This window comes from Aptenodytes forsteri, unplaced genomic scaffold, assembly GCF_000699145.1.
Source record: "Aptenodytes forsteri isolate BGI_AS27 unplaced genomic scaffold, ASM69914v1 Scaffold143, whole genome shotgun sequence".
NCBI lineage: Eukaryota > Metazoa > Chordata > Aves > Sphenisciformes > Spheniscidae > Aptenodytes > Aptenodytes forsteri.
The window spans coordinates 2,009,656-2,033,990 of NW_008794951.1; the positions used below are offsets into that span (position 1 = coordinate 2,009,656).

The following is a 24,335-nucleotide window of genomic DNA, read 5'->3' on the forward strand; positions in this document are numbered from 1 at the left end:
ATAAATTTATATATCAATAGAGCAATTTCATACACAATTTTTTTTTCATATTCACCTTTTCTCAAAATATGTGACAGCAAAAATAAAAGGAATTCAGAAGTAGGCAACAAATAATTAGGGGCTTAGTAAGGTCATTGGTGCATACATAGAAAAAGAACAATTTTAAATTTAGAAGGAAAGGGTGTAAAGACTTACACAACATCAATAAGTATATTAACATGTAGCAGAACCAGGACTCTGCGATGGTAGCACCTACATCTAAATCTTAGTTTGTCTTCTTGGACCCAGAGCATAAATCTCATTATAAAACTGAGAATTTTTATTCTATGCTTTTTAGCTCTGGTCTTAAGCATTCAGATTCTCTGTCTTCCCTGCACTGAATCTTTTCCAGTTCTTCAGTGCCCATTACGCTCCTTCATCTCTGCTTGAGAAAAAATTACAGATTGGTTTGTAACTGAGCAGTAGTATACCCATAGAACTTTTAAATAAACTAAGCTAAACTCTCTGAACATATGTTGCTATTTCATTCATTGAATAATGGATTGCAAGCTATTTCATACTCAGCTGAGACATGTCTAGTTAAAAAAAAATAAAAATCCAAACATACCAATAAATAATGAATTTAGGAACTGAAAAAATTAAAATATCTGAAAAGCACTACAGGTTAGATGCAAACCTTTTAAGGTTCATTACTTTTTAATATATTCTCTCTGATATACTTCACTTAGTAATGATACAGGCTATTGTAGTCTTGTCAGTAAATGATAAAACAGTTCAATTACCCCTTCTTTCTACATGGATCCAAAAAGTATAGTGCAGTATACTTCAAAACTGTTAAGAAAATACTTCAGCAAAGGCCTGGCTTATTTTCAAAAGTAATTTTTAATCAGGTGCTAACTAGTTGATAAAGCTGCTTATTTCATTTTTGTCAGTCTATAAAGCAATTTGGCTACATATTTATGATTACAAAGGCATTCTAGCCTGACTCTTAAGGATAATGAGTTTATGTTAATGCTGCTCTCGTCCATTGGTCTGTGCCTCCAATAACTTTTGAGCAGAATGGCAGCACTCAGCGAACATGGCAGAGTAAGGGAGGTGTCTAAGTTAACTTACTTTCCACTTTCTGAAAAGCAGAGGCCTAGAAAAAAGCAAGATCTGAATTATTGTATCTCCTGAAGGAAAAAGCAGTAGTAGTAGAACTCAGCAGCTGAAGAGGAGCTGTTGAGGTCTGCACTCTGTATCTGTAGGATACCAAGCTCCATTATACAACTGCCATGGAGCAGCATGTGTTCAGTATTGATCAAGAGCCATCCAAAAGAAGGAGTCAGAACCAAGGAAGAAGAAGAAACATTCAGGACAGAAGCAGAACTCCTCCCTTCAAACTTCAAAGAAAGGAGAGCAAGTAGAAATCCTTCAAACTAGCAGAATTACAAGGAAAGTTTTTCTTGTTTATAGCTAGCATCAATACAGCGGTTTCTCTTTTGGAGTGAGTGCATGGCGTTTGGGAAGTGTCTCAAAATAGAAAAGCTAAACAAATTAACATCGTTACTGAAGAATGAAAGCAAAAACCTTTGCTTAAAAATAAAAAAAAGGGGGGGAAAGAAATTTAAGTGGGGTTTGTGGAGTCGATGGGGAGTGTGCAAGTTAGAGTAAAACAAAGCAGATCCAATATACAACAAAGAAGCAGAATGTTGTGTAGATCTTTTCAGGAAACGTCACAGTTCTAGATGTGCTCTGCTGAAATGAGAGAACTATGTAAAAATAATGAATTCTCAAGGAAAAGAATTTAGACATTTTCTCAACAGCCTATTCTGTCTGTAAAAAAATGGGCTAAATGCAAGTGTAGATGAGGTGGCCAATAGTGAGGGCCAAGAGCATCTCTTCTGGCTTGGATGCTCCTCAGATGAAAATCTGATTTGAAGCAAATTATTGTAAATGTAAAGTTTGCGCTGAAATCACGTCTTATAGTTACATTTTTAGATGAATGGAAACTTCTACCATGTCAGTGAACACATTGAAAACAAATAACGCTGTATTTGCATATCATACATAGACTTTTTGATGTAAAAAAAAGTAAAAAATCTGAATGTTATTAGCAACCATTAAAAATAAAACCAGGAGTTGTTATGGATAGCATTATGCTGAACAATAGCAACAGGATAAAAATTTATAGCTAAGCTAATTTCTATATCATTCCCATACATTTTGGAAACTTGTTGGCTTTAGACAAATTATCTTGGCTTTAGATAAATTATCTTGTGTAATATCACTTTTTAGGTATTTAAATGATTTTGCATTAAGTTATTTTACAGAGTCTACTGTTTGTTCAGCATTCTGAATAATCATAAGTGTGGATATTTAGATATAATGCCACTTTATATCCCAAGCAACATTTTTTGTGGTATAAAAATAAAGTTAATGAGATGTAGACTTAGTTTCAAGCAAAATAAATTATCTTGTGTAATATCACTTTTTAGGTATTTAAATGATTTTGCATTAAGTTATTTTACAGAGTCTACTGTTTGTTCAGCATTCTGAATAATCATAAGTGTGGATATTTAGATATAATGCCACTTTATATCCCAAGCAACATTTTTTGTGGTATAAAAATAAAGTTAATGAGATGTAGACTTAGTTTCAAGCAAAATAAAAATAACTTTGCCAAATTAGAAAGTCTGTAAAAACTAATTGGAAACTCAGGCTGATTCTCAGCATAATGAATTTGCATTGCTTCACTGAAGCGAAGGTCTGATGCAGAAGACTTGTCTTTAAATCACCAAAATACTTCAGAATCTGATGTGACGTTTTCTGTGATGCCAGTAGCTGGACAAAGGGGTGACAAGTGTAATAATTAAAAAGGAATCCTCCAGGAAATCTGATGTGTTAATGTGTTGTGATAAATTGCACTGGGAGATAGAAGGTACCCTGCCGACCAGAAATACTTTATGGTTCACAAAGCAGAACCAGTCTATTGCATGGAACAAACTAAACTGTAGGTCAGATAATTGTGTGCTAGCGACAGGATAAGGGCAGTACAGATAAAAGGGGAAGAAGGGAACTAAAAGATGTGTTGCCATATATATTATACAGTTTTTTCCCATTTACCTAGAGAAGCAGTCACCTTGGCTGCTCGGCATTTACTGCATAGCTTTTGATGTACCTTGTAGAGTCTAACTGCGTGTCCTGGCAAAGATCAGCAATTTTCTAACGGGACAGTGGCACAACCATTAAAATGGCTTGTCATGCAAATTATAGGATGTATAATAATCCTGCAAATTTTCTGTAGAGTGGATTTAAGATTGATACCGCTAAGTAAGGGAATGTCATTGATCAAATACTTGAGGATGCTGGACATCAAATATTATGTCCAAAAATTGGGTAGCTTTCAATTCTAAAATAGCAGGATACAGGATTTACTGAGATTAATTATTATATGAAAGTGCCTTAGAAGATTATTTCAGAGCTCTGGACTGTTGACTCCAGTGATTTAATTTACTGAGGTCTCCAAGGTCTCCAATTTTCTAATATGCTTAGAAATGCTTTTCTGGTATATGCAAACTAATATTACAGCGTAAACCTTAATGCAACTGTAAGAATGCTGCCTTGATAAAAGATCAATGAAATTAAAAGGATTAAGCCTGGGCCAAATCCGTGACAGCTTTGCTTACCGCAGCATAGAAAAGCTTATGTGGAGCACTAAACAACCTTGTTTCTCCAGTTGGGGTAAATTATGAATGTCACGGAGAAAAAAGTGCTTTTTTTCCAGCAGCCATTCCAAGAAGGGAAGGGGCACACTTTCATCTTTCACCTTGAAGACACATCATGTCATAATTTAAAGAAAGCATGTGTTGTAAATGGATGGCAACAACAGTTCCTTGCAGGGAATTTTTGCAGGTTCATCAGAGCTCCGCTCCAGCTGGTTTTGTGCAAATTTAACTGGACATCTGCTAAGGTAAAAGGGAGAGCGAGGGTGCATATAGAAATGGGACAAAGCCGTGTTAGGCACTGAGGTAAATTAGCTGGAAGAGTTTCAGGTTAACGGCTTCACAGTTCACTCAATCTGGCAGCATTTTTTATCAGCATCTTCTTTGCAAGGTATTTGTTATTGTTCTTTCAAAAAGGAATTTCTTGCCTCAGTTCTCCATAGCTGTGTTTCTTGCTGTACTGAGAGGCTTTGCAGACATGTGGGAAGTAGAGAAAACAAGATTTTATTGTCTCTTCAAAGTACCATTACACCATATTTGTATCTTCGTTGTCTTTTGCGGGAGGATTCAAGCTCACTGGCCCAGGCTGAGCCACCTTAAAGCCGTGTAGCAGTGTTAGCACAGGGCAGGACCCGTGCAGTTACAGCATCCTTCTCGGGTGCTTGAGGCCAGCACTTGAGGGTCCCGTAGGGCAGCGGCAGCACAGGTAGCAGGGCCTTGGGTACCCACCACGCACATCTTTCACTCCATCTCCTTCGCAGCCTCGTCCAGTGGCTGTGAGCTCCTTGCCAGCTCATCTGCCTTTAGCTGCCACAAAACCTTTTCTCTGGGAATCTGGATCATTAGTGCTTCAGATAGTCTGTAAGAGGGCCTTTTCCCCGGTCTCGTTTAACAAATGCAGTAACAGACCTGTAGAAATGTGTTAACCTTGTTTTATGAAAGACGTTTGTTAGGTGGTAGGAATTATTCAGTTATTTTCTCTCTTGATTTGAAGTGCAAGACTAATTCTTATACTGTGTCTATTTCTTTCACAGACGTTCTTAAATGAGATTTATACCTTATGAAATCAGTTGGTATCTCTGCTGCAATTCAGTGTCAACTTGATTTATTTGTTCTTTACCCTCCTCCCCAAAAAATCCTATGACAAATTAAGTGAATGTTATATCTTCTTTTTTTTCCTTTTTCTTTTTTGTTGAACTACAGTGCTGGAGGGTGTGTGTCTCTGTCTGATATTCTCCATTTCAGTAGAGTATTATATCTTAAATTATTTCATATGTTGCAACAACATTGTACAGGCAACTGGGTTAACAACGTGATAAAGCACAATGCTTTAATCCCAATAAATATCATGTCATGCTCATGCTCTCCTGAGCTTTTTAAAATAGTAACGCTCTGTGGGTTTCTTTGCCTTTTCTTTGTTGTTTCAGATATGCCAGGTAGCCCACACAACCAGTTCACCTTCAGACCCCTCCCGCCACCACCTCCACCACCGCACGCGTGTACCTGCGCCAGAAAACCACCTCCAACAGCTGATTCTCTCCAGAGAAGATCAATGACCACCCGCAGCCAGCCCAGTCCTGCTGCCCCGACTCCCCCCACCAGTACGCAAGATTCGGTACATCTCCATAACAGCTGGGTCTTGAACAGCAACATACCTCTGGAAACCAGGTACAGACCAACCTGTTGTACACACCATATCTCAAATGGTTTAAAAAAAAAAAGATGGGGAGGAGGCCTGACGTTGGCATGAGATGGTGGTGGGGAATTACAAGTTTGTCGTTCAGGACATGCCAATGCATTTTGATTTGAGGCCATGTCGTGTAACCATGTGAGGCCTTACTTACTTGATTCATCTAGATCATTAATGCTCATAAAAGCACATGTTTTGCAAAGTTTTGGAAGACATTGATTTTCTTAAGGTGTGTAGATTACATAGGTATTTTAGAGTTGTGTGCAGTCAGGATTTGTGCTTGCGTACTTGTCTCACCCTCCCACATTCTCCCAGGGCCATTTTGTAATCAGCAAATAGAAATTTTGTTTAATCAGTGTACTCTGGCACTTCTGGAGTCAGTCAGTGTTCAGGCTGTAGCTTTCCTGTGGGTAAGAAAAGGTAGGAAATAATACTAAAATAATATTTTCCTCAGTGCGTATTTAAACACTTTATTGCATATATACACAAAGAATATAATATGATAATCATTTGGTAATGGAGAAATGATACCGGCCCAAGACAGGTATTGAGCATGGAGAGCCTTACCTCTGGGAGCTGGGGAACGGAGGGTTCAACTTCAGGATCATTCACAATTTACACAACTAATCTCTGAAAAATAATTGAAAGCAAATACATTCTGTATTCAGCAAACCTGTGTTTCAGTACCCAAAGTTCTGCCACAGAGGTAAATACAGTTGCCTGTGACTTTTTGGCTATAATAAGCTTTTTTTGTTCCTGAAAAGTATTAGCTAATTTGGTGGCTTTCAGCTACAGCTGTGTTTGCTGACTTGATGCTTAAAACAAGCCCTTGATTTTCTACAACCTTCTTCCTCTTCATTGTGAACAGAGCACCAAGAAGTTTTGACTAGGGTTTCCTTTGGGTTTTGGCATTTTAAAACATGTAAAGTGCATGACTGTCTGTGAAAGTTGTGTTTGGTGAAACAGATGAATGTCTGACATCCAACTAATCTGATCCAGAGAATATAAGGTATTATGCATAGAAGTGTTTCCTTTTTAATACACATATGTCCAAGGGCCAATTATCACTGAAACCTAAATTTTGTTCTTTTATAAGAAGGTTGTTTTTATTTTATTACAAAACTTAGTATTAGTATACGTCTTTAAACACTTAACTGCTGCTAATCAGAAGTGTCAAGTCTTTCTTCTCTGAAAGGCTATTAAGTTGGGATTGAAGAATAAGCTGATTCATTCTGAAATAAAACTTTCCTTATTTGTCTTAAGGACAAATCACAAAAAGAATCAAGGAGGATGGAAATTTTTCTCCAAAAGAGAACATATGCAAAATTTTAGTTCAGGTAGTCCATCTAGAGCTAGAAGCTTCTGTTTACATAATCTTTATAAAGATAAATCTCTGTCATTTCTGGTGTAACAAGCTCATATATTCTATACTTTCTGCTGCATGTAAGGCTGATCCCTGGGCATTCTGTAGCCATTAAGTACCTTTTGGTTCTCTTCAATCAACAGTTAGGTAGATCTTGTTTAGCCTTTCTGCACCTCTGTTCACTATATTCTCGCCAGACCTCATTGCGGAAAATACTTTGCAATTTTAAGTCTCTTTTGAGTTCAGTTTAATTTTTCTGGTTTCTTATTATTTTTGCAAATTTGAAACTTCTCATAAAGGACAAATACATAGATGTATAGTTATATCTATAATTAAATAATTGGATACTGACGAAAGGGCTGTGCAGTGGATTAGGAATTCAGACTGGAAAACATACTGTGGGCTTACACGTAGGCGATTCACAACGTCTGGGAATTTTCCACATTCCTACCCTTCAGTGGTTGTTTCAGCTGATTTCATGCACCCTCTGGTAGCTAGCTGCAGCCTCTCATGAAGCTGGCTGAAAGGCTATATAATCTGAAAGTAGAATCTGTGAGACTGTTTGCCAAGACGTATCTGCAGTTCATGTGCAGACAAGTGATATAGCAGGGGAACATTGTAATAAAAAACATTTGTGATCACCGCTTCCCAGAAGTCTATAGTACACGAAACAGCCTTAGAGAAAAAGAAGGGCTTGCAGCCTGGTTTTTCTTCCTTTAACAGGGAATGATTCAGCTAGAATTGAACAAATACTTTGGCCTAATATCTGGATTCTCTTGCTTTCTTTCTCCATTAACGTTTAGCTGCCCATTAAAAAGAATCCTACAAAATAAAGGGATACATGTCAATGGCAGCTGTATTTCTGTGCTAAATCTTTAATAGTACCAAATCTACCTAATATGTACATACCTAATATGTCTAAGCAGATTTTTATTTTTTTTTAATTTGGAACACTTGCAGTCAAAAAGAAGACTTAGACAGTAATGTATTCCCTACTGTAATAACTAGACAAAAATCAGAATGCGCATGTTCATCTTTTCTTCCAACTGTATCTTCTGTTAATCCATAAAGAGCACATGTGTTTGCATGGTTTATCTACAGCCACGTAATATTAGAGAACTTTCAGACAGGAAAAGATTTCCTAGAACTAATCGTGTGACTGTAAACCCTATTCACTCTGGACAGTCAGAAATGAAGCAAGTTTATGAGTCTGCTCATAATGATGATGTGTCATATTTATGTAAAAGAAAATTCTGTCATTCTGAAAATGTTTGCAATACTCTGATTAAACATGTATTTTTACGTAATTAGAATTTGAAACCCTAGATTAGACCACAAAGGGCTGCAGTAAAGACGTATACTGAGGTACATGTTCTGAAAGATTTTTTGTAGAATAAAACTTTGTTATATTTTTATAGAAAAGGGCAAATCGGAAATTCTGTTTTGTGCTTCATCTAGAGGTGTTATATGCATGGACTAATCCACAAAACAGTGTTGGCAGGACCTAGCTTACTAGCCCAGCTGTTTTAATGAGGAGACTGACTTGGAGGGGCGAAATTACTTTTCATGTTCACACAAGCTTTTGGCAAAGCAAAAAATAGAGTCTAGATGTATGTCATTGCCAAGGCCAGTTCTCTAACTCTGGCAGTTATTCTGATGATAAGCAACCCAAATGAAAATAAGAATTAGGAACACCTTTAAAACTTCAGCGGACATGTCATAGAATAGCTGTTGGTGAAGAAACTGGAGAAGAGCTGTACCTGGAGGAGGTGTAACAGCTCAAACCGCCGACTGACTGTGCTGCAGCCTTCAGCACTGTAATGTGCCTGTAAATGCAAATTCAGGCTCTGTCTGTATGCATGCACACACAGTTTCGAAAAAAACATATTCATTATTAAAATGACTTATGAACATGCAGTAATTTCATTGTCACACGGAAAAATAATTTGCAAGTATTGCCAGAAAAAGACTGCAAGGATCTCTCACGCCACATAAAAACACAGGAAACATTGATTCTCTTTTTTAGGATAATGTTATTGGGCTTTTATATAAATTGATTTTTTCTTCTCCCCCAGAATAAAGTACTTGCAACCTATTGCCTATTCCCTTCCTTTCCACTAAAATAATTGTTTTTTCAGGTTTCATAGATACTTTGCTCTAATGTTTCAAATCTTATGATTTACAGTGTAATACATTGTCATTATCTCTGACAGCCCCATCTGAACATAGCTTACTACTTTTTATGGAGTACGTATTAAACCTTGACAATTCAAAGGAGTGTTTTTCATTTTCTCCATGCCCTGTTAGTTGACTCAGTATTTGTTTTCATGTCTTGCTTTTTTTGCGGGTTCTTTTTTCTGGTGTTTGCTATTTATTTTCCCACTTCAGTCAAATTCCCAAATAAGAAGAAAAAACTAGATGTTAAATAGGGATTTTTACCTGTCATTATTTCTGATCCTCCCTATAATCTGTTACAGTTCCCTCATGGATAAACCATTGGACACGCTTATTTTGAGTAAAGTTTTGCATTTAGATTACTCAAGCATTAGAATTTTTAAGTTTTCTGTCTAAATATCAAAACGTTCCTAATTTTGATTTTGTTTCAAAGTGTTTGTTTTTAGTCCTGTTTTGTGCTTCAGTATTTTACATATCTGCTTGTTCCTTCTTTTCTTAAAATCAAATTTCTTCCTAGTTCCTCTAACCCATTTAGCAGTGTCGGCAGTAAGGTTAATGCTGTGCTGAATGGACTGAAATCTCCCTTCACTGCACTGGCAATGAGCCATGCCTAATTTTGATTTTGTTTCAAAGTGTTTGTTTTTAGTCCTGTTTTGTGCTTCAGTATTTTACATATCTGCTTGTTCCTTCTTTTCTTAAAATCAAATTTCTTCCTAGTTCCTCTAACCCATTTAGCAGTGTCGGCAGTAAGGTTAATGCTGTGCTGAATGGACTGAAATCTCCCTTCACTGCACTGGCAATGAGCCAAGTACTGTGGAAAAAGACAGCTTAATTTAAGCAATCTTATCACCATGGTAATAGCTTCTCTAAGGCGACAGTGAGGTACCGGACCATGAACCTGAGATTCAATTATCATTAATTTATATAAAACTTTGAAGTACTAGAATAATAAGAGAAGTATTTGGGGTTCAAGGCAGTTATGATTTTTAGTTACTATTCAGCAATATTTCAGAGCCCTAAACTTTGATTATGGCTCTAAACACTTAAAAACTGAGAGTTTTGGAGTTCAAGAAGTTTATTCAGCTCATCACATAGATGGAGTCATCCCTTTCTGTATTATATTGTTATTTAAGCTGCATATTTAAGACTAGCAGGATTTCTGTTTTCCTAAAAATAGAACCTTGTTTATAATTCTGTTTAGTATAGGGGAGACCTTGACAACTATCACTTATCAGGAGATTTATTCTGTACTATGGGTTTCCCTTGTTCTTTTTTAATCAAGCTCATAATTATTTGTGCTTTTCAAAAAGTACATTGATAGCCTTTCAAATCACAGAAACCTGTACATACTCACTTTCTGTTCAAGCTGGAGTAACGCTGAAAGCGGAAATAATTAAAGAAAAATGCATATATAAATACCCGCTCACACGGTTCAGTGTGAGCTCTGGAAGGTTTATTCTTTCTCCTTGGTCTCTTCATTCGAGCATCTTGTGAATCTTGCCCCCAGTGCAGAGATACAGAAAGCACTTTTGTGCCTTCCTTTTTCCCAGTTCCAGGTTTCCATAGCAAACAGAACGGCTTTTACAGCTCTCAAGGCACACAGGTGTTGATGATCATAAACCACCAGGCAGGGAGACAATTACTATTTGAGCAATGCAATTCATTAGGAACTTGTTTGCGAATGGAGCCTACTGCCGAGTTCAATGACCGGACTTGTGGTTATTCCAAGAATAAATGCAGGGGAGGGCTTCGTTTATGATCTTTCCTTCAAATCATGTTGGTCAGTATTTGCTATTATGACATTTCACTTGTATTTTATCATTTTCTACCTAATTAAACAATAAATCTAACCTATAGAGAGGCTGACCATATTAAAAACAGACACATGGCAAGGGTTTTAAATTCAGTCCAAGTCCCATGTGTTTTCATTGCACAGCAGAAAAGATCTAAAAATATTTAAGACTTCTGAATTGTGAAAGATAAATTGAAAACTGTAAATGTGACCAGGAACTTAAAATAAAAGCCGTAAATATGACCCTAAATTTAATAATGCGAGAATGAAAGCATCTTTTACGGAAAAAAAATATAAACATTTCTCAGCTACAATGAAATACAGTTTTCATGTCAGAGCAACGGCACTCGAGGGTCCTTCTTTTGAATAATCTGAGATCCAGTCACTAAGGACAATAAGGCTATTTAAATTGTTCATATACTCTACCGTATTTTTTCTTTGGGAGAAGCTCTGGTGTGGGCTTCCCTGGAACAGTGGGATAGTATTTGTATATGTAAGGGGTTTTTTTATGCAGGCTTAATATAGTAACTTGAAAAATCACGCTGCAGATACTCTTCACTCATTATTTTGAATAATGGAATAGTATATAAAGTTATAACTAAAAGTAAAGATATGCTGTTATTTTATGGCCACCAATTGGCAAGCAGCTTGCTAGCTTTCTATGAAACACGGTGTTTTCATCTACAAAGCCAGAAACAGACTGAATATAAATTTTGAAAGAGAAAGATAATTACAGATTAATACAAAGGGTCTAGGCTGATCTGGAAAACAGAGACTGTGAGAAAGGGTCAGAGATATGCAAAAGATTCTATCTTTTAATTTCAAAGAAAATCACATATGTATGTGTAATGTTACTGCCCGGAAATGTGTATCTATCCCCTGGATAGCTACTTCTAGGAAACCTGGTTTTGGAAGACTGGATAGTATTCACACAGTTAATGTGATACCCCTCTTGTCAAGTAAAAGTTGTGTTATTTGTCATTTGCCTTTAGACCGTATGCATGTGAGTGTAGGTGTTTAGAAGTAGGCTCAAATGCTAGTAATAAAAGTCAGTTAGAATATGCATGAATACCCACAGGAGGAAATTCATGGCAAAGAGAACTGTAGGGCAACTACTTCTACTTCAGTCATCTCATTCCTTTCTTTGTTTTAAGTCATGCTTCTAACCACAGAATATAAGCAACAAAATTACAATATTGGTATTTTTATCCTCCTTGATTCATGGTTTCAAAGTACTCTGCAAATATTACATACTATTCTTCATATAACTTTTGTAAATATTATTGTAAGTACTCTTGTTCTCATTTTCCGCATCAAAAATTGAAAATTTATTGAAAAAAATTAGAGCAAACCACAAGCTTATTCCTTCCTTACCCCACGAATCTCCATGTGTGTTGATCAGTTTTCCTCAGCTGTTGTTTGAATTGCAGCACTAAAGGAAAGTTGTAAGCCACAGAAAAGCACTTTTGAAAACTACTGGATTAATGTAGCGATGTCATCGTGTATCATAATAATAAAGTCTGTACTGTCTATACAAGAGTAATTTATGACCCCAGTGTGGTAGTTTTTGTTTTATCTTTTTTTTTTTTTCTTCCACTAAATAGCCAATGAAACCAGAAGACAGTTGTATTTTGGACAACTGGTCCATTTTAGAAACTGTTCTTGATTTATTTTGGCACTGTCCTACATTTATATAATTACTGTCCCAGATTTCTGCCAGGGGCTTGAAGGTTTAGTCACCTGGTTAACAGGCTTAACTTGTCTACAGCAACAACAGACGAGTGAGTCAGCATTGTCTGTAATGTTTCTCTGTAATGAAGCAAAAAGTAAAGGATACAGATTCTTTTTGCATGCTTTCACATCCAGGGTCATAGGGCTAAGTTTTCAAACACTATGTAAAGAAAACATGAGTGAATAAAGGGAAGCAATTCTATGTGAATTATTCAAAAGGCAAGTCCAGCTCAAAGAGGAAATTTCAACAAAGCAGTTATCTTCCCAAAGACAAATCTCTAGGGGGTTTCAAATGTATTTCAATTATACATGCAAAAAAAGAATGATAAAATAAATTACATAAGTAGTTTTCACGGCCATTTCCCTCTTCTTTCACCCATAAGCATTCTTGTTCCTACAGTTCTTGTACACAAAAAGGTAAAACAAGGCAGATAAAATTGTAGGTCAGATTCTATCTATAATTATAAGTCATGACTTATATTCACATACAGTTTTCCTGGGTTGGTTTTCAAGATGCGGGTATAGTGCATATATCTTTGTTGTCAAGTAGCTGTCTTGTTTTTATACTATATACTTACCTTAGAATAGCTGTCTTGTTTTTATACCATATAGTTTGCTGAGTACCATATGCGAGATTTGTAAACAGAGGTCCATATTCTGATTATTATCTAAGTTTAGAAGTTTCCTTTTTTTTGCCCCTCCCACTTTGGGTACAGAATAGAATGGATAGAAAATCAGGAAAGAGCAAATTTCTGCTTCTTCCCACTGTCACAGGAAATATTAAGTGACTTAAAAGGGTCAGGTAACAATGGGCTCATGGTTGTGATGTGCCAAAGTAGATGGGCAACTGTATCAGTTCCAAATCCCTTTTGGCTACCGTCTTTATGTATTTTCTGGTTATGCCAAAAATCAGAATCCTTCTTATGTTTCAGCTACTATGCCTCTTAAAAATTCCCTTTGCGCTTCTGTTGATATCTAAAAGAATTACTTCCATTGCCTACTTAAACATTGTTATAGATATACAATTATATGTATTATATGCAGTTATAGAATTTAGTTGAAAAGAAATTGGAAAAATTTAAATGATCGAACTGAAGACTTCTTAGTTTTCCTATCACATAGCTATGCAGCAATTTGTAACACTTTAACTATTTCTTGAATGTGAAACACATACAAGTACAAATGTCTTCCTACTTGGTTTATGCAGGAGAAATGCAGACTACTTTTTTGGCCAAGGTATTGCAAGGTTTGTGTTTCTCCTAACTCACCTGGTGATTCACTTTCAAATCTGCTTTTGTTCTTCATTTTTTCCTCTTACAAACCTGTAGTTTTTAATGGAAATGGAAGGAAAACACGTAAGTACAAATGAAGGTGGACTTCTAGGCCTACAGATGCTAGGCACAGGGTAAACGCATAGAACGTACAGAAGTGATATCAAGCCCTTGACAGAGTTGAGGGACATTACTACAGTACTGGGATATAAAAATATTTTCTCAGAATTTAATTAAGGAATTCTGTGTGGGGTTAATCTGGTTTCTGTAATAGTATTACGTTACCGCCACTTGAATTCAGTTGGGATGTTGCTTCCTGTGTAGCTTTTATAAGACTTAAATTACCATTCCAGATAAGAAGCCAAAAGTACATAACAAAACATCCTGATAGAGAACGGTGTAAAGAAAGAAATGAACTCCTGTTCTCTAACCTTCTCCTAGCTGAGAATTCATCATTTTTGTATGAACAGCACTCTTGGAGTTATATGCCATTCCTCTTGAGGTTGAACAAGAGCACTTAGATGAGCCACATGAAACTGCTTCTTTACGGAAAGCAAGCTATTCTGTGATCAACAGGACTAAGTCTAATTTCATGCCTTCTGTCACCTGAACTCCCCAATAACTCCCTTCCCTCAGTCCTTATCTCTTTACTGGGCACGTCAGCATAGCAGGTTTAGACCTCGCTATTGATTCTGCTTCACTAGCTACCGTGTGCCATGCTGGATGGCTGGCTAGAGGGGCTTAGAGAGGACAAAGAGCTGACTTTAGAAACGGGAGCTCACTGGGGCTTTTGGTGGTTTTGTTGGGTTTGGGGGAGGGAGGGGGAGGTGTTAGGGGTTTTGGTCCTGCCCTCAACGTGCTCCCTCCCCGCGATTTTTATGAGTCTGGTAGGATCTTTTTCTTCCAGTTAACATCGCTTGAGAGGATTCAAAGTTCAAGTGTTTTACATTTGTAGAGATGAACAAATGGATAGATAGGCAAGCAGATGTTGTGGTTACCTTAAAGAGGGAATGTTTTCCATCTGCCTCTTTTATATGTGGAATTATTACTGAGCCTTTAATATTTATTTATGTATTGGAATTATCAGTGTAATAATATTAAGTGACTTTTATTTCACAAACAAATGCCTTACAGATTATGTCCTGTATTTCTCTTTTTAAGAGAATATTATCAGCTTCTTTATGGATTTTTTGACGTTTTTGTGAACATTTAGAATTTCCCACTTGGAACAAGTGGTCTTATCAATCATCCTTATAAATTCTCTGATTTTTCTTGTGTTCCCAGCTTACCAAAAAAAAGCCTTAGCTTTTCTGTTAGATCGAATATTAAAGCACACACCAGGCTGCAGTCACATCTAAACTTTTGAACTGCAATTTTTATTGTTTTGCTCTTTAGAGAGAGCACCTGATTTTATAGAATTGATAGCAACAGTTTAGCGTGTCCTAACGTCCTCTGGGAACAGTGGTGTGCTCAGACAGATGAAGAGTCGTCTGAGTTTATGAGAACATAGTCGCAGTCTAGCTTTGGAAATTTGTCTTTGTGCCACCAGTGTTTTTCAAATTCTATAGAAATGTCTTTGGGTACTCAATATACTCTCCCAAAAATGGAAGGCATAAACAATTGTGATTTTTAACATTTTCTCAACATTATTTCACTGATAGCTCAGTTTCAGTGTAGCATTGCCTCAGAATCTCAGTTTTATTAGAACAAGTTAGAGCTATGTAAATTCTTCTCTGTGTGAATGGAGTCATCTATCTAAAAGGGTGTGAGCTGGATCCAGCTTCTGTGCACTCTTCTGCTAATAAAGAAATCCCTCTGCACACTAGCATTTTACCATCAGGCTATGAAGCCACATTTATAAACCCCTGTGCAAGAGAATGAAATTATTCCTGGCTATTGATTGCAAGGCTGTTAGAGCCTTAATAATAACTTTTAGTTCAGCATTTCCTTCCCTTTACCCCTGATGTCTTTGAGCTATGCACCATAAAGGACAATCAATACTGCCAGTATCAGACCACTTTGCTGTATTTTCCAAAAAATTTAAATGAGAAATTATCAAATAAGTAGGTTTTTGTCATTAAGGCTTGAAAATGTAAAGCAAGTAAAGAACTATTGACTGTTTTTATATATATATACACATTATTTGTGTGTCTTTAAGTGTATGTATATATGTATACATACTTTGTATATCCTTATATATAATAGCACATTTCTTATTTTATATGGTGATTCTGATTCTGCTTCCTTGAATATCAGTAGGAATTTTGCCATGACGTTCTTTCCTACTGAAAGGCTAAGTGACTATGTAGCTTGTTAACTGCTGACTGAAAAGTAAGGCTTCACATACTTGCAAAAGCCTTTACGTGTGACAACGAAGCATTGAAGCCAAAATAACCAACTGTATTCTCATGGCCTGATATGAAGGAACCAGATTTATATAGTCCTGTAGACAGTTACGTTACTTCATTTGAATTTATTATTTTGCTATATTTGAGTTTAGAATTTTTGAACTAAAATAGTTACAGGTAACATTACCATGTTCAGAGCATTGCCATCTATATAATATATATATCTACAACTGTGAAAGCCAGTGGGAAAGAAAACTAGAATGTGTTTTCTAATATAATGCCAGGACATTGTACTCAGCCAGATTCAGCTGTCCTTTTTTTGTCTGAGTGCTCTTTACTTGGGTAGTAAGTATGAAGCAGGAATAACTAGTACTCAACATAAGTAACGCAGAAATTTCATTCTCGTGGTTTGTCAAAAGACTCCTGATACGTAGGCACCGTAATCTGTAATGCAAGCTAACCGGTATTCTCATTTACCTTCTTTTTTATGTAACTGCCTGAATAAAAGGCCCTTTAAAAGATAAAACTGCTATGTAATACCTTTTTATTTTCTATAATCTGGCATTTTGAGAACTGTAACCTTTCTCTTAAAATCTTATAATGGAAATATATAATACCATACTCATTACACCATTTTAGCCATTACCTTTTCAGGAACATGTATTTACAATATTCTTAAAGTCAAATGTCACAGTATAATCATGTTTCATACTCTAGAGTGTTTGATCCTGTGTACATCCCTCCGTGAATCCATCAAAGAAATTCTACCAGCATGGATTGATTGATCCATATATGTATTCAGAAACTTGTCTTGTGCCTTGCTGAAGGTGTAAAGGTACATTTGTCATTGGGAAGATTCTGGACCATGTCAACATTGGGCAGTTAACTTCAGCTGTGAAGTGTGTCTGTGGCTTTTGGCTTGCAGGCATCATAGTGCCATGTGATTCTAAACACAAGATCCTCCTTCAGTTTTGGCAGAAACAACTGAGGGCACTTGCACCCCCAGCGCAAGTGGCATGGTAGTGCTTGCTTGGGGTCCACAGAGCACTTGCACAGCTCTCAGCTGATGGAAGAACAGAGAAGTGGGTTGCATAGGAACCAACAGCAGCAACAGTCACAGATGCTCTTACTCAGCTGGGAGCTCATATGAACGGGGCACGGTTCAAAGCACCTGAACTGCAAGTGGGTCATTGCTTCTCATCAGCGTCTGGCTCCCAAAGCAAAGAGCTGGCAAGCTCGGGAGAGTTGAATGCTGTTCTCTAGGAAGTGCCTTCCTGACTCGGGGTACTCAACAGAAAGGCTACAGAGATTCAGGCTAAAACAATACTCTAGTGGCAGCCCTGTGGCCAAGGCGGTCCTTGTTCTTGCAGGCTGTGTAGTATCAGTGCCCCTTCACTTGCTTTCTCAGCTCAGACCTCATGGCTTGAGACAGAGGAACACTGAGATGCTCTAAACTTCTTTGGGTGCATGCTATGGCACGAGATTTAGATGTGCGCCTGTCAGAAGAGAGTGCACTGAAGCAGCTTGCTCACTTACATAAAACAAAGGAAAGAAGGTCCAAAGAAAGTTGGTGTTTCCAAAAGAATATGTGTTTGGTATGGTCAGCCTTGAATGTGTCCTTTTTTGCCACAGTTTCTGAGCACATAGCACAGTAAATTATTGTTTAAAATTAAATATCCTTTCCCAAATTATCTTGGAGAGCACTTGCCAGTCCTGAAAACAATCCATCTTCCTACAGACAACCACTCTATATTTCTGCAGCAGAGCCCGTTCTGCAAGGCATGTTTCTGTACCTTATTTTTTGTGCTAATGTAGGTCTTTGCTATTTTTTCTTGAAGTCAATCAGTCCTCCAAAATATGCTGAAATAGGTCTCCAAATGAATTCTTTCTTAGTGTGTTTGAGAATCACCACAGTAGGCAAAAGCATTTGAAGAAAAACTGCTCTCAAAATAGCTCAATTGAGAATACTAAAGAAATTGTACTCATCTATACAGTAACTACAGTCCTTCAAAATGGATTATCCTTGTAGATTTTCCACTAAGTAGTTACCTTTCTCTCTTTTTTCTTTTTTTTCTCTTTTTTTCTCTTTTTTCTTTTTTTTTCTTTTCTGTAATTTCCTATATTCTGGAGAGAATCCATAGTAAAAATAAATATTCAGAGTGGTAGTGGCTTCTGTACTTTTTTTATACTCTTGGTGAGATAAACCCAGTTGTGTGTTTGTGGACAGAGTGGGTGTTGCTGGCAACAATTCCCACGTCTCAGGCACGCGCATGTAACAGGGCACACAGGGGCTGCTCATTTTGGAGGACCCCCAGGTACCGTACTGAGCAATAACCTTTCCTCAGCATTACTCTGAAGCACTGGGAGGATAGTTTAGAATTCATTTACGTTATATTGTTTCACTAAAAAATTGCTGGAAATCTTGCGGTGTGGTTGAAAAACTTCCAGTACGGAGGGTATTCAAATATACATTTTCCTGTCTTTGATATTTTCTGTGGATATATGCAGTACTTATCGTACAGTGCTTATATAGTTCCTTTCACTTCTTAAATCACAAAGTGGTTTTTACAACATGGTTCTTTGTCTTCTTTTCGTAGGCATTTCCTATTTAAACATGGATCGGGGTCTTCAGCTATCTTCAGCGCAGCCAGTCAGAACTATCCTTTAACATCCAATACTGTTTACTCTCCACCTCCTAGGCCTCTTCCTAGAAGTACCTTTTCCAGACCTGCCTTCACTTTTAACAAACCTTACAGGTGCTGCAACTGGAAGTGCACTGCTTTGAGTGCTACTGCTATTACCGTTACCCTGGCGTTGTTGCTAGCCTATGTTATCGGTAAGCCTCTCTTCTTTTCCTACGCTGAATTATTCTTTACCTTTTCTGTTCTGTTGTCTTGCTTGCTTTTACACTAATACAAATCATGTTTTACTAATAATGTTTGCCATTGGGTGCTTTGTAAATTCTGGCGAACAAAATGCTAGGTTGGCCAGAGGTTGAATACAACATGGAATTCTCATTAACTTTCTACTCTGTTAACCTTGATACTGCCTAATAGAGAAAGAAATATTATTCAAGATGACATGTTTATACTAGCAGAGGACTCCTACTGATTTTAATTGCTGTGATATTTTTCTTAAATTAAACATTTGATTTTCATATTAAGCCTTACAACATTGTTGCTCTTAAAGAATTATTTGGAAAAGACTGATAATGCTTAATTGTATTTCGCCTTGCTACCTTTATTTCATTTCTTCACTCTTTGATCACAATTTGAATCTTTCATTTTTTCCTCTTAATTCTTATATCATTGGCTAGAATGAAAGGTAGCTCTAAAAATACGTAGTATTTTACACCATGTTTTCTAAGATACATTTTGCTGTCCCTTTACTGAATTTATGTTTCAGAAAAATGTTACGTAGACTGAAGTGCAGTCACTTAATTTCAAACTCATCTTTGTAAGTACCTAACTTTGCAATTTTGTTATCACGATAGATTGGCAGGATTTATCAGAGTAGCTAGAAACTCCTTCCCTTTTTTTGGAAGATAGATATATTGGAGGTGGGCTTGGAGTCAATGTGATTACAGTCGTACATGGGAGAGCAAGTCTTTGTGACTTACTATATGACGTTTTGGCTGAACATTAATTATCGCATTGGTTTTTCAATCTGAATTGAAAATATTACAAAGCATTCGTTGTGTAGAATCTTAGAATGCAACTGTGGCTTCTGTAAATATAGGGAAATCTAATTTTTGCTTGTGTGATGCACTTTCGTACACACACTCTTGGTTTGTTGATTTAGTTGCCAGTTCGCAGGTGGGCAGGAGCCAGAGTATCCCCAACATCTTATCGCTTGAATGGGAATAACCCTGGTTTGCCAGAAAGAGTGGTTTGTACTTGGTAAAACTTGTACAGAGATACAAGTACAGATACTTCCAAACTGATAAGTGGCCACTGATTTTCTATATTCTCTGAATAAATGTCTTTATAGTGAAAATTATTACAATTTCAGTCATTCTTGTTTTCCACTGGTTTTTTTTGTCCCACAGTAACAAAGTTCTGGTTACTGTCAGTGAGATGCTCATCAGGAGGGATTTTTTCTAACTTCCTCATCTAATGCAGATGGGAAAGCAGATTTGATCATTTCTGGTGTATGATTATTTGAAAGCACCTGAGGATCTAGTAAGCTACATTAATCACAGATTTGCATAACAGCTGGTGAGCATATGCCCCCAGTTAGGACTGGCTGTATAATTTTTGCAGCCTCATCTGTTTGCTACATATATATCCCACCCACACCATTTTGATTTTATGTGGATGAAGCACTGTCTGTTTCATCCCTGCTTAGATTTCAGTCTGCCACTGAAATTTTTTTAACTTTCTAGAGATATACTGCTGCATGTCATCAGCCTGAGGAGGCTGTAAGCGTTCCATGTCGCTAGGAATTAGAGAGCTCTACATGAATTTCCTGTAGACGTGTCTGTTTATCTTAACCTAGCAGCATAAAGGTGTAACGTTTTCTTTAGTTGGGCAGAAGTAGGTAAAATGAAGATATCTTTTTATTTTATAAATCATTAGTATTTCTAGTTATGTTTTCTATAGCAAAATGTAAATCTCTGAACCAGGAATTCTAATTCAGAAAGTTTTCCAAGATGCCATTATTTGCTCTTGTTTGCCCCAGAAATTTTTCAGTTGCATAAGCTTTCCTGCAGATTCAAGTAGTACTAGTTAGCTTATTCCAAATTAATATTCATGCTGCCCATGTCTGGTTGGTTAAATATTTAAATAAGTTCATGGTCTGGTCTTATGAGTCAGTTACCTTAGTTCTTTCCCTTTTGTTAGGTAAGAATAATAGCATATAAACTATTTTCAAAGTTCACTTGCTCTGTAGGGTTTCATATTTGCATATCTTTTCACGTCAAAAATTGAAATGTGCGTGTTTTAAATGAAAGTATTTGAATATACAAAATCAGACTGTATGTAACACTCTGAAGTTAAAATTCACTCCCCCGAGTATTTTCTCTTTGCTCACCATGATTCAGGTCCCTCAGTCCTCACTCCAGGCAGGTTTCCTTCAAGTCAGAGGGAGTTATGTCTGAGCAATGACTACAGACTTGGGGCCAAATTGCAAAACAAAACTCATTTTAATTTCAGGATCAAACTTAACCTGGGATCAGCTCGGTGGTTGTTACTGGAAGAATAAGGGAGACTATGTAAAGGCAAAATTATTTTCACCATTGTATTTTATGGCATAGTCTGCATTAACTCACAATGAGCTGCGATTTCAGGCCAAATGAATGTAGATCAAAATTTAACATTAAGCTTTTTCTTTCCCTTATCTAATAACTTAAATGTGCTTTCTCAAATACCTTGTACTGCTGTTAGATGCAGGAGCTACATGTTACTGTTAAAAATAGGCCCAAATCTCAGCCTCAAGTCAGAACATTCCCCAAGTCTTGGAAACCCAAAGCTTATTCCAGATCAAAAATTTGCAAGTGGCTCTTTATATTTGTAACGAACTGAGACCCGTGCGAGAGTGCTCTAAGCTGTGATTTCTTTTCAATCAAAAGGTAAAGTAGCAAAATGTTTTTGTTCTTTTATTTTTCAGTCTTTCCCTGTTATCAGTGAGACTCAATAGAGAAGCTTTTGCTTGAGAACACGTACTACTTCTGTATTTTCTCTCCTTTGAACTACTAGTCAGTTAAAAAAAAAAATTTCTCTTCATGTTTCTATTTTTGGCCTTTAATCACCATGTTTATTATTTTGTCCTTTCTGAAATAAATTTGACTATTATATGGACACTAAGGAAATTATAGAACCCTGTAAATGGTTGTGTAACAGCTGATTTATTGAAAATCTTTAGTCATAATATTTAGTTTATCAAGTAAAACACATGTTTTCACTTCAAAAGGAGTAATTTCTGTGAATAGGTTCTAAAGTCATAGCAGTTATTCCAGAAAAAACTCATTTCATAAAGTGGGTGTTTGGTCTCCACCCTGTAAACGTGTTGAATTATTTTCTATCAAATAAAGGCATATATACTTTTATTTTTCTCCTGTACTTTCATATATGTTGAGAACTGTAACGCATTCATGGCAATCTGGGCCACAGTTGCTTGAATTTGCCCACAAAGAGGGCAGTAAGGCAGGTGAGCAATTGGGACACCCCCCAGGGAGGTGATGTTGGTGCATGTCATCGGTGCGTCAGGGGCTGCAGCAGCTTCACCAGCGGTTCCTGAGAGCCAGCCAGGGCTGCGGGAAGTGGGCAGAGCGTTCGGTTAAGGCAGAGTGAAATTGCCGGAAAGGCTGACTAGGGAAAACAAGTTATCTGCTCTTCAGACAGCAACGTGAAATGGGCAAAACCTGCCTGCTAGCAGTCTCTGTGTCTGGAGGGCATACGAGCTGTGTGTGTTTTAAAGATTTATGCAAATGAATGCTCAAATTTAAAAAAAGAAAAAAAAATATCTTGAGGGAAAAGTTTTAAAATCCAGTTACCTTAAAGTTTTTCTATTTTTGATTGTAAAACAGAAACGGATAAATCCCTGGCTATGTGTTGATGTATGTTTGTCTGGCATGAGGTGTTTGAAAGGACTGAGCTGGATCCGTGTCACCAGTCTAGGGTCAGATATTTACAGAGATGGCACCTTGCAAAAAGGCAGTGTGGAAAAGAAAACTGAAATTTCTCTAATACTTTTTAAATAGTTTATTTTATCTGGTAAGTAAGATGAGGACTAGCAGATACTGTGTACTTGCTGGTGTCCAAAGGCTATAACATAGATTCCAAATTATCACGTGAAAGACAAGAACGTATCTGTTTGATTCAGTGCAATCAATAGTTGTGTCTCTCTGTTCATCTATTGGTCTGTCTTGCTATAAAGAGTATAAAATAGGCTCCCATTGTGGAATGGTATAGTAAATATTCTCTTCTTTTAATCTCATTGTAATAAAAACCTAAGAAGCCATCAGCAATTAAAGAAGAAATTTGACCAAAAATTTAAGAGTAAACAAGGCAAATACAAGAGATAGAATAAGAAATATAGTATTTTTTTCTGTAATTTTTCAGCACCACACCTTTTTCTTCAAGTACAATACAATGTTTGATGTGGCTGCTCATCTAGTCAGTTATTTTTAGCCCATTAGTAAGTAGGATTTTTCTTCCATGATACCTTACCATTTTATCAGCAGCTGATTTGGACTTGCAAATCACTGGTCCTATTGATCAAAGGTGCTGAACTCCTACGGTTCCTATTGATTTCAGCAGGAGATGCAAATGTTCAGTGCCTCTGAAAATTGCATCCCATGTTCTTAGATTTAACCATCCCTGACTACAAAATGACTATTTTATATACAAATGAATTCTCAAGCATGAATATGAAGTTGTCCCTATCCTTCACGATATTATCACTATTTATGAGTATGCACTGGAGATGGGTGTTGGGTCTTAAATTATATTCATATGGAGGGTGAGGAAATTAAAACCTCTCTGCTGTCTGCCATTGTGACCTGTCATTTCTCACACTGTGTACAGGGAGAGGAGTGATGGTTACAACATTGGGAAAGACCAGGCCAAGTTTTAAGGACGTATGTATCTCAGTGCATAGATTTATAATATTGGTTGCATAGCTTTATACGGTATAAAACAGTAGGAATAATAGAAAACCTTAACTCTGAGAATGAGAAATTATGCAAAGAAGGCTCAAAGGGAAAATATGCTGATTATACACTGAAGAATATCATGGTATAGTAAACATTGCTAAATGTTTCAGGTATACATAAAAGCTGTGATGCAGATGTGCAACTGAAATGTTGTTGAACTCCTTAGTGGGGTAGCTCTCACTGAGACAGGTACATCAGGGTTTCACAGCTGGAAATCGTGGTGTCTGTTCTCTCTGAGCCTGGGTCTTGCTGATGAACTTGATATTGTCACAAAACTTTTAAGTAGACTAAGGAGAAAGCCTGACAACATTGTACTGTTGTCTAAGATGAGGTTTTGTTTGTTCCTAAGTCTAATGTATGACTGACTTAGTAATGAAAAATTAAAACAGTAGGAGGATTGCAGGAGAGGAGGGGATATTTCTATTCTCAGGTATAAAAACATGTTAAGTATAGAGAGAAGACTGCTTGACAAAGAGGAGAATGCTTAAGAGTTAAGATGGCTATAACAAATATATGGAAAAAAACTTATTTCATGAAAGGCCATATATGGTCCAAAATAACTTACCACTTCAATATGGATTTAGAAAAAAAAAAAAAAAAAATTCTT

General features: G+C 36.8%; 1 protein-coding gene across 2 annotated transcripts in view; it reads left to right on the forward strand.

The window, feature by feature from the left end:
* TENM1 (teneurin transmembrane protein 1) overlaps positions 1-24,335 on the forward strand; it is a 254,601-nt gene that overhangs the window by 88,122 nt on the left and 142,144 nt on the right. For both annotated transcript variants that reach the window (XM_009275367.1, XM_019471028.1), the window contains exons 3-4: positions 5,132-5,372; positions 18,672-18,910. In XM_009275367.1, coding sequence (XP_009273642.1) covers positions 5,132-5,372; positions 18,672-18,910 — 480 coding nt within the window. The remainder of the gene's footprint in view (positions 1-5,131; positions 5,373-18,671; positions 18,911-24,335) is intronic.